The sequence below is a fragment of the Lepus europaeus genome, unplaced genomic scaffold (assembly GCF_033115175.1).
Source record: "Lepus europaeus isolate LE1 unplaced genomic scaffold, mLepTim1.pri SCAFFOLD_286, whole genome shotgun sequence".
NCBI lineage: Eukaryota > Metazoa > Chordata > Mammalia > Lagomorpha > Leporidae > Lepus > Lepus europaeus.
The window spans coordinates 92,007-102,871 of NW_026909164.1; the positions used below are offsets into that span (position 1 = coordinate 92,007).

Genomic DNA, 10,865 nt, shown 5'->3' on the forward strand with positions numbered 1-10,865 from the left:
GGACAGCAGCAGAGGACGGCCCGAGTCCCTGGGCCCCTGCACCTGCGTGGGAGACCGGGATGGAGCTCCTGGCTCCTGGCTCCAGCCTGGCCCAGCCCTGGGCTGCTGCAGCCATCCGGGGAGTGACCCAGGGGGTGGAAGCTTTGTCTCTGTGGCTAAAGTCACACACACACACACACACACACACGCACCCGGCACAAGGCGCACTCCAGGGAGTCAGACGCGAGGCGGAGGACTGGGTAGAGTCTGATAAAGCTTTTTCATATGTAGAAGTCTGGACACTCAGTTCTGGCGGTCTCGGCTCGGGGGCGGCGTGCAGCCCGGCGCCGCGTCGGTGTCGGCGGCGGGGGTCCTGGCGATGACGACGGGCACCTTGGCCTTCACGCCGCTCAGGGACCAGGGCAAGTGCACGGTGACGACCAGCTCGTAGTGCGTCTGCACCAGCGCGTCCTCGCGCGAGCCGCCGCTCACCGGCAGCACGGGCGGCAGGTGGAAGGCGCTGACCACCTTGCTGGTGCCGAAGGCGCCGATGTGCGTGTTGGCCTCCTGGCGCAGCAGCTCGCTGCTGTCGGTGCGCAGCCGGCGCTCGGCGCTCGGCGTGAAGCCCTGGTACTGCGCGCGCGCGTACAGCGCGAAGGTGACCGTCTTGATGCACTTGCCGCTCTGGTTGCTGATCTCGGCGGTGAAGGCCACCTTCTCGCCCGGGGCGAACACGCTCTTGTCCATGCGCACGCGCAGGCGGACGCTGCCCTGGCTGCAGCAGTTGTAAGGGACCCGCTTCTCGGCCTCCACCAGCAGAGGGTTCTGGGAGAGCAAGCGGGGAGGGGCGCGGCGGTCAGCGAGAGGCCGCTGTCCACCCCGAGACCCTTCCCAGCCGCGGGGCCCGGGGGCGCCCCAGGGAGACGCCCGGGGGCAGCCTCCCCTCTCCGGGACTGCGTGCCCGCCCGTCCTGGGATCAGCTTCCTTCTCTCTAGAGCTGCACGCGAGGTCCGGTGGGTTCAGAGCCCTGCCTGCCGGCCACCTCCAAGCGCCCGGAGTCAGCTCCCTGCGCATGCGCACCCTGGGAGGAGGCAGCGGGGAGCGCTCAAGTGCGTGTGCACCTGCACCCCAGCGCGTGAGACCCGGATGGAGCGCCGGGCTCCTGGCTCTGGTCTGGCCCAGCGCCGGCCGTTGTGGGCATCTGGGGAGAGACCCAGCGATGGAAGATCACGCTCCGTGTGTGCCCCCCTCCTCCATGTCGCTGCGCAGGGGTCTCCCACGCGGGTGCAGGTGCACACGCACTTGAGCGCTCCCCGTGGCCTCCCAGGGTGCGCAGGTCCTCCCAGAAGCTCCATCCGGGTCCCCCACGCAGGTGCAGGGGCCCAAGGACCTGGGCCATCGTCCACTGCTCTCCCAGGCCACAGCAGAGAGCTGGATGGGAAGAGGAGCAGCCGGGACTCAAACCGGCGCCCATGGGGGATGCCAGCGCCATGGGCAGAGGCTTTAACAGTGCTGACCCCATGACTTCATTTTTAAAAATTATTTATTGGGCCAGCACGTGGCTCACTTGGCTAATCCTCCGCCTGTGGCACCGGCACACCGGGTTCTAGTCCCAGTTGGGGCGCTGGTTCTGTCCCGGTTGCTCCTCTTCCAGGCCAGCTCTCTGCTGTGGCCCAGGAGTGCAGTGGAGGATGGCCCAAGTGCCTGGGCCCTGCACCCCATGGGAGACCAGGAGAAGCACCTTGGGGAATGAACCAATGGAAGGAAGACCTTTCTCTCCCTCTCCCCCCCCCCCCTCTGACTATAACTCTACCTGTCAAATAAAACTATTTCTTTTCATTTACATGAAAGGCAGCGCAACAGCCACAGGAGTCAGGACAGAGTGCTGTCTGCGGGTTCGTTCCCCAGGAGCTGAGTCAGGCCAAGCCGGGCGCTCGGCGCTCCATCGGGGTCTCTAGCGTGGGGGCAGGGACCCAGGGCGGGCAGCAGCAGGCAGCGAGAGGAGTGGAGCCAGGCACTGTGACGGGGGTGCAGGGGCCCCCGCTGCTGCTCTGACCCCCGCCCCGGGCTGTGTGATGGGGGGGCCGTGTGGTGGGGGCTATGTGGTGGGGGCTGTGTGGTCGTGGAGCTGTGTGACCATGGGGGCCATGTGGTGGGGGCTGTGTGACCGTGGAGCTGTGTGACCGTGGAGCTGTGTGACCGTGGGGCCGTGTGGTGGGGGCTGTGTGACCGTGGAGCTGTGTGACCGTGGGGGCCGTGTGGTGGGGGCTGTGTGACCGTGGAGCTGTGTGACCGTGGGGCCGTGTGGTGGGGGCTGTGTGACCGTGGAGCTGTGTGACCGTGGGGGCCATGTGGTGGGGGCCGTGTGATGGGGGCCGTGTGACTGTAGAGCTGTGTGGTGGGGGCCGTGTGGTGGGGGCCGTGTGGCCGTGGAGCTGTGTGACCGTGGGGGCCATGTGGTGGGGGCCGTGTGATGGGGGCCGTGTGACTGTAGAGCTGTGTGGTGGGGGCCGTGTGGTGGGGGCCGTGTGGCCGTGGAGCTGTGTGACCGTGGGGGCCATGTGGTGGGGGCCGTGTGATGGGGGCCGTGTGACTGTAGAGCTGTGTGGTGGGGGCCGTGTGGTGGGGGCCGTGTGGTGGGGGCCGTGTGGCCGTGGAGCTGTGTGACCGTGGAGCTGTGTGATCGTGGGGGCCGTGTGACTGTAGGGGCCGTGTGACCGTGGAGCTGTGTGACTGTGGGGGCTGTGTGACCGTGGAGCTGTGTGACCGTGGGGGCCGTGTGGTGGGGGCTGTGTGACTGTGGAGCTGTGTGATGGGGGGGCCGTGTGGTGGGGGCTGTGTGACCGTGGAGCTGTGTGACTGTGGGGGCCATGTGGTGGGGGCTGTGTGATTGTAGGGGCCGTGTGACCGTGGAGCTGTGTGGTGGGGGGCTGTGGTGGGGGCTGTGTGGTGGGGACCGTGTGGTGGGGGCCGTGTGGTGGGGGCTGTGTGACTGTGGAGGCCATGTGACCGTGGAGCCGTGTGACCGTGGGGGCTGTGTGACTGTAGGGGCCGTGTGACCGTGGAGCTGTGTGGTGGGGGCCGTGTGGTGGGGGCTGGGTGACTGTGGAGCCTGAGTGACCGTGGGGGCTGTGTGACTGTGGGGACCGTGTGGTGGGGGCTGTGTGACTGTGGAGCTGTGTGGTGGGGGCCGTGTGACCGTGGGGCCGTGTGACCGTGGGGGTGCAGTGCACGCGTGGCGGGGGCCATACTCGGACTCTGCCCCCTGGCTGGTGCCCTGCTGTCCCACGCCTTCTCCTGCTGTCGGTTCCTCCGTGGTCAGGAGAGGAAGCCACGGCACCGGGCGTTATGCCCTGCGGCTGAGCTCCGCTGTGCGTAGGCTGTGGGTATGTATTTAATGCGTTTTCTGACTACGATATTTGCAGCTTGCGCTGGGTTTACAGGGACTGGACCCCACGATAGTGGAAGAGCATCTGTACATAGCATCCCCCAGGGGCGCCGGTTCAAGTCCCGGCTGCTCCCCTTCCCATCCAGCTCTCTGCTGCGGCCTGGGAGAGCAGTGGACGATGGCCCAAGTGCTGGGGTCCCTGCACCCACGTGGGAGACCCGGATGGAGCTCCTGGCTCCTGGCTCCTGGCTCGGGATCGGCCCAGCTCTGGCCATTGCGGCCATCTGGGGAGTGACCCAGCGATGGAAGACCTCTCTCTCTCTCTCTCTCTCTCTCTCTCTGTCTCTATCTCTAACTCTGCCTTTCAAATAAATAAATCTTAAAAAAACATGGCCTGCACACACCGAGTGCTCCTCTCGGGCAGTTCTGACTCCATCGTCTGCTCCGTGCGCAGAGCGGTCGCGGCCACCAGCCTCTTCCCCGCTGTCCATTCCCAGCGCTGCTGCCCCTGCCTCGCGGGCGGCCGGCGCCCCGCATTGGAGCCCCGGTGCAGCCCCGACTCTGCCCTGCGCATGCGCGCCCTGGGCGCACAGGGAGGGCTCAGGGGCCCGGCCCCGCGTGGGAGCCCCAGGCTTTGGCCCGCCCGGCCCCGGTGGACGTTTGAGGAGTGACCCAGCGGGTGGGAGACCTGTCTGTCTCTGTCTCTGTGTATTTGAAGTGAAACACAGGATAACCACGCACAGCCACACCCACACTCACACACACTCACACACGCGCACACACACCCACACTCACACAGACTCACACACACCCACACACACTCACACACGCGCACACACACCCACACTCACACAGACTCACACACACCCACACACACTCTCGCACACACACTCACAGTCACACCCACACAGTCACACACACTCGTACACACACTCTCGCACACACCCACACTCAAGTCACACACACTCACAGTCACACACTTGTACACACGCACCCACACTCACACTCTTGCACACACACCCACACTCACACACTCACAGTCACACACACTTGTACACACACCCACACACTCACAGTCACACACACTCGTACACACACACCCACACTCACACACTCACAGTCTCACGCATTCACACACTTGCACACACACAGTCGCACTCACACACTCGCATGCACACACACAGAGTCGCACACGCCCACACACAGTCTCACTCTCATATACACACACACTCAGACACAGACTCTCACACACACACTCGTACACACACACTCACACACTCACACTCTCGCACACACACACTCAGTCACACACACAGTCTCACACACATTCACACACTTGCACACACAGTCGCACACAGCCGCACTCACCCACAGTCTCACACACACTCACACACTTGCACGCACACCCATACACACACAGTCACACACTCACACCCACACACTCAGTCTTACTCTCATACACCCACACTCATACACAGTCTCTCACACACCCACTCACACACTCACTGTCTCACCCACACACTCACACTCACCCCCCACACTCCCACACACTGATACACACACACACAGTCTCTCATACACTCACATGTGCACACACTCTCACACTCACGTGCACACACACTGTCTCACACTCACACGCGTGCACACACACAGTGACTTGCAACCTGCCCACGGCCGTGCCCGTGGTTTGAACACCCTGCCTGGGGCCGGCGGTCCCTCCTCTCCGGCCCTGCCCCTCCCCAGGCCCCCGGGGGCTTCCTCTCCTGCTGCCCTCAGTCTCATTCGTTAGGGTCCCCGCGCTCTGAGCCCCGGCTGTGCTCACTCGGGACGAAGCCAGGGGCCCCGTCCACAGGGGCCCGCAGACCCCCACCCCGGCCAGGCGGTGTCACGGGAGGGGCCCTTGGCCGAGGATGCACGGTACGCGCCCCACGCCGGATTTCCTGGGCGCGGAATGTTCTGGAATCCCGTTTTCCTTCTGGGTCTCGGAAGCCCGGGGGACTCCGTCATCCAGCCGGTGTGCAAGTTCAAGGACACCCCGAGGTCTCCCACGATAAAAATGACAGATTTGAAAATGAGCCAGGTGACTCCTGGTCGGGACTGTGATGAGGCCTTGTGGGATACAAAACGTTGCCGAGGGCCGGCTGCGGTGGGCAAAGCCCTTGCTTGCAACCCCAGCATGCCGTGTCGGAGTGGGGGCTCGAGTCCCGGCTGCTCCACTTCCGATCCCGCTCCCTGCTAACGCGCCTGGGAAGGCAGCGGACGATGGTCCAAGTCCCTGGGCCCCTGCGCCCGCGTGGGAGACCCAGATGGAGCTCCTGGCTCCTGGCTTTGGCCTGGCCCAGCCCTGGCTGTTGGGGCCATTTGAGGAGTGACCCAGCGGTGCAAGATCTCTTTGTCTCTCTGTGGTTTAGCGTTTCAAATAAATAAATAAATAAATACGGTTTTCCAAAGTCAATGCATGGTGTCTGACGCGTTCTAATCACCTTATGTGTTTCCTTGGAAGGCAGAGAGGTGGGAGTCTCCCACCTGCAGGTTCACGCCCCAGAGGACCACACGGCCAGGGCTGGGCCAGGCCAGTGCCGGGAGTCAGAGGCTCCATCCGGGTCTCCCCCAACTCCCGGAGCCCCTCACTGTGCCTCCCAGGAAGCAGGAGCCGGAAGCCGAGCCAGGACTCGAACCCAGGCCCTGGGGGTGGGAACACGTGTCCTCACCGTGCCAAAGCCGCCTCACTCTGCTTATTCCTTTTTTTTGGGGGGGATGTACTTACTTATGTTTTCAAAGATTGATTTACTTATTTATTTGAAAGGTGACATTAGCGACGCCACTGGAGACAGAGCGAGCGGCCTTGGCCAGCGTCAGTCCACACACCCAACTTCCGCCCCTGCAGCTGGCCTTGGGAAGAGACCAGACGCCCGGCCCCTTGGTCTCCAGCGTCCGAAGGCTTGCAGGCCCGCGCTCCCGCCCAGAGCCCCACTGTCCCTGTGGCCTTGGCCCTGCCCCCCCCCCACCTCCTTGTGCCGTCCTGAGCCCCTCCTGCCCTGATGCCCCCAGGGTCCTGGGATCAGGGTGGCCGGCTCAGCTCCGCCCCTGCTTCAGCTCCCCCCACTGCCTTCTGATGCCTTTTGTGAAACTCCAGGGCCGGGGGGGCGGTGCCAGCTTGGTTCCCGTGGTTCCCGCTTCCGGGTTGGAGGCCTTGGGGGCGTCCCTGCCCCGCCCCACCCCCAGATGCCCCGCCCCCGGATACCTGGAGTAGGTTTTCCTTGTGGGCGTCCGAGGTGCCTTGGACCATTAGGTAGGCCCGCCGCTTGGCCAGCACGTGCTCCCGGCCCAGGCAGCAGGCTTGCACGTGGTAGGAGATGCGGGCGACCTTGCTGTTGAACGTGGAGGGGAGCCTGGGAGGCAAGTTGAAATGGAAGTCAAACGCGTGGCTGCCCGCACTTAACCAATTATCTGAAAGCAAAACACACCGCGGCCATCAGAGGGCTCCGGACGCCCCCCGCCTTCCTCCTGTCTCCCGCGCGCTCACTTCAAAGATTTACTTATTTACGGGAAAAGAGAGAGAGAGAGAGGAGAGCTGCCTTCCGCTGGTTCACCCCCCAGGTGGCCACAACGGCTGGGGCTGGACCAGGCCGAAGCCGGGAGCCCTGCTGGGCTGGAGGGGGCGGTGGGTGGTGCGGCTGGGGCGGTCACTGCACACCCCACCCAGCTCCGGCCCAGATGGTTTTAGGCGATGTTCACAGCCATAAGCGCTGCATACAGTAGGCACTTAATACTTGTGGGTTGACCAAGTTTCAGCTCCCTGGGTTTCTCTGGAACTCTCAGTGTGTGCGTGTCCCAGCTGATGCTCCCCTACCCCTACACCGTGTATACAGTAGGTGCTCAATACATGCTTTCAACTAAACAAGCGAACCTGTTGCAGGCCTCAGGCCAACTGCATTGTCCGCCTGGGGATGCCTTTTCCTAGCTCCCAGGCCTACATTTTGTGAAATTTTAGGCCTTTAAGAATTGCCCCGGGGGCCGGTGCTGCGGCCCAGCGGGTGACTCCGGCATCCCATCGCTGTGCCCATGTGGGTCCCGGCTGCTCCCCTGCTGATGCGCCTGGGGGGGGCAGCAAGTGATGGCTCAGGTACTCGGGCTCCTGCCACTCGGGAGGGAGACCCAGGAGGTCCCGGCTCTAGCCCGGCCCAGCTCTGACGGCCGCAGGCACCTGGGAGCGAGCCCGGGGACAGACATGTCCCTTTCTGTGCCACTCTGCCTTTCAAATAGACGAGTCTTTAAAAAAAATTACATCCAGGCCGGCGCTGTGGCTTAACAGGCTAATCCTCCGCCTTGCGGTGCTGGCACACTGGGTTCTAGTCCCAGTTGGGGCACCGGATTCTGTCCCAGTTGCCCCTCTTCCAGGCCAGCTCTCTGCTATGGCCCTAGAAGGCAGTGGAGGATGGCCCAAGTCCTTGGGCCCTGCACCCAATGGGAGACCAGGAGAAGCACCTGGCTCCTGGCTTCGGATCAGCGTGATGAGCCGGCCACAGCAGCCATTGGAGGGTGAACCAATGGCAAAAAGGAAGACCTTTCTCTCTGTCTCTATCCACTCTGCCTGTCAAAAAAAAAAAAAAAAAAATTAGGTCCGGTTCGGCGTGGCGGTGCAGCGGGTAAAGCCACAGCCTGCAGCACTGGTGTCCTGTACCTGAGCGCCAGTTCGAGTCCCGGCTGCTCCACTTCCGACCCAGCTCCCTGCCAATGCACCTGGGAAAGCAGTGGACGACGGCTCAAGTGCTTCGGTCCCTGCACCCCTGTGGGAGACCCAGAAGAAGCTCCTGGCTTCGGATCGGCCCAGCTCCGGCTGTTGCAACCATTTGGGGAGTGAACCAGCGGATGGAAGACCTCCCTCTCTCTTTCTCTGTAACTCTGCCTTTCAAATAAATAAAACTCACACCAAAAAAGTCTGAAGTTAACCTCTGACCCAGTCGGCCGTCCCCGCGGCAGGACCCCGGAGCCGCGGGGCTGGAGGCTGGCGGCCAGCGAGGTGCCGTCCGCGCTCCGGCCTCCGCGCGCCCTCTCCCCACGCGGTGTCCCGGCCAGAGGGACAGGCCGCTCCTGCGCCTGGCCCCACGCGGCGTCCCTGGCCGTGCCTGCCGTCCTCACCCTCCACTGGGAACGTCTTGGTCTTGTGCACGTAGTCTGCTTTGTTGTTGCAGATGACGGCCCGGCTGTAGTCGCGGGTCGCCCCGACTTCCTCGTTCCACTCCACATAGCCCCTTCCCACCAGCTCCACCCTCACCACGGGGTCCACCAGGGTGCTGTTCAGGGTCAGGACCACCTGTCCGTGGACGCTGGAGCCAGCCAGGTAGACGGCATCCTTGGGCAGCACGAGTTCGATGGACTTCACCACAGACATGGGGGGTGGGGGCGCTGGAGACGCATCCTCCCCCTCCCCCGCGCACCTGTCTGTGACCTCACTCTGCAGAGTTCCGGGGAGGGGGGCGCCCCGGGGCCGGGGCCGGGGCCAGGAGTCACACGGCCCCCACGGCTTCCCGGGGTGGCAGCCGATCACTGGGGCCTGGGCGGGGGGCCCTAGGCCCCAAGTCCCTCCCCCCAAAGTCCAACCTTCCTGCCACAGAGAGCTGTCCGTCATCCTGTCTGGCGGCCCCACACCTGAGCCCACAGGTTCACGGCTCAGGTCCACCCACACACGGACGCCCCGTCCGTCTCATAGCGCTCTGTGTGACGAGAGCGCACAGATGGCCAGGGCCCCGGGGATGCCTGGGCGACCGTGTACTCGGCCCCAGCACCCACACTGCCTCCCCTCCAGCTGGGCTCCAAGCCTGCCTCTCTGTCGGAAGAGAGGACGAGAGGCCGGGGCGAGGACTGCGTCCCCTCCACTGCCTGCTGCCCTGGGCCTGCCTCAGACTGGGGGTGGGGGTGGGCAGTGAAAGTTGGTCGAATGACTTAATGACCTCCACAAGTCTATCATTTTGCAAAGGGGAAATGGGGGCCCTTGGCAGCCCAGGGGTCAGTCCTGGGGAGGGGACCCTGAAGGCCCCTGCTCCGGCGTGCCGAGCCTCACTCGTGGCCTGCTGTGTCTTGCTTTAGTTACGGCGGCAGCCTCCGTGGGCCTCCGCAGGCCGTCTCCCTCTCGGGGTTTTGAGCCCTGCCCTGAGACGGCTGGAGCAGTCTCTTAGGCTTTCAAACGGCGAACCCGAGCCAGTAATGGCGTCTGAGCGAATCTGGAGCTTCCTGACTTTCCCAAAATGACCGGCGAGGTGGAGCCCTGGGACTCACCACCACCTGCGGGGCTGAGCTCCCCGGGCTGACTTCAGAGACCTGCGCCCGCCCCAGGTGCGCCCTGAGAGAGAACAGGGCTCCCTGCGTGCGGCAGGTGCTCCTGCCCGGAAGGCCCTGGCCGCTCGCACGGGCCCAGGTGGAGCTGCCCGCGACCGGCGTGCACCTGGGGTCTCTCTGCCGCAGGGGCAGGCGGGCTTCCGGTCCGCAAGGGGACGGGCTCCTCCTGCTGCCGCACGTGTGCGAAGTGGCTCGGGAGGACACACCGGCATGACCTTGTGGGCCACAAGTCCAAAACGCAAGGGCGGGAGAACCTGTTTCCGGTCTCTTCGCCCACTCCCTCTCCACCTGTGGGAACCTTTCTGATGACCCCGGGCTCACCTGGTTGCCTCGAAATCCCCCCCCCCTCCAGCGCACCTGCAAAGCCCCTTGGACCGGGAGAAGGGGCCACAGTCCCCACTCCAGAGGCTAGGACGGGGCCATCTCTGGGGACCACACGGGGAAACAGCAGGAGCCCCCCCCAGCCCCGAGAAATAAAGGGGGGCTCCACAGTGTGGGGAGAGCTGATGGCCCCTGGTGCTGCTCGCTGCTCCCCAGGCTGCCCGGTGGCAGGTCACCCGCGGCCCTCCCCGGCCCCTGCACCCCTCTGTCCTGGGAGCCCACCGCCATCGCCCCAGCCGGGTCCCCTCCCTCCTCCTCCTTCAGCTTTTGTATTATCAGCAATAGTCTGCTTTTGTTCCTCATTTCTCGCTTATCTCAGGCCGGAGTGGACCTGCTGGGGACCAGCAGCCCAGGTGTGGTGGCCCCCGCCCCGTGCCCCCCAGCTCTGCACATCCCATCCATTAACCTGGGGGGGGAGTGCCCAGCGCCGGTCACTTGTGTGCCCGCCGAGACTGGCCAGAGTGGAGCAGGCAGGGCGGAGGGGGCAGGGCAGCCCTGCCCGCCTGGACAGCCCGAGAAGGCGGGAAAACTAGGCGGGAAAAACCGGTGACCAAACCCTGCGGGTGGGGAGAGCCGGGGCCCTGAGGCGAGGTAGAGCGATCGGGGCCTCAGGGTGCAACCCGGCTCCTGGGGACCCCGCATCTCCTCCCCCGAGGGTCTGGACACTGAATCCGGCCTTCTCAGTGCTACTGGTCAGTGCGTGCCCCGGCCAGGAGGTCGCGGGCACCAGACTTGAGAGGCCACGGGGTCCGCACCCGAGGCAGGGTCCCTGCCCCCG

General features: G+C 64.5%; 1 protein-coding gene across 1 annotated transcript; it reads right to left on the reverse strand.

Annotated features, from left to right (window-relative positions):
• Window positions 1-282: 282 nt before the first annotated feature.
• Window positions 283-8,762, reverse strand: ARRDC5 (arrestin domain containing 5). Its single transcript, XM_062185158.1, has 3 exons — window positions 8,510-8,762; window positions 6,612-6,817; window positions 283-804 (listed from the first exon to the last, which is right to left on the reverse strand). Exons 1-3 carry the CDS (start codon window positions 8,760-8,762, stop codon window positions 283-285), a joined length of 981 nt encoding a protein of 326 aa, XP_062041142.1.
• Between the last annotated feature and the right edge of the window lie 2,103 nt (window positions 8,763-10,865).

Coding starts and splice junctions, on each gene's coding strand:
- ARRDC5 (XM_062185158.1), bottom strand. CDS start 8,762: ATGTCTGTGGTGAAGTCCATCGAACTCGTGCTGCCCAAGGATGCCGTC. Junction 6,818..8,509: donor CAAGACGTTCCCAGTGGAGG/GTGAGGACGGCA, acceptor TTTTGCTTTCAG/ATAATTGGTTAAGTGCGGGC. Junction 805..6,611: donor ACAAGGAAAACCTACTCCAG/GTATCCGGGGGC, acceptor TTGCTCTCCCAG/AACCCTCTGCTGGTGGAGGC.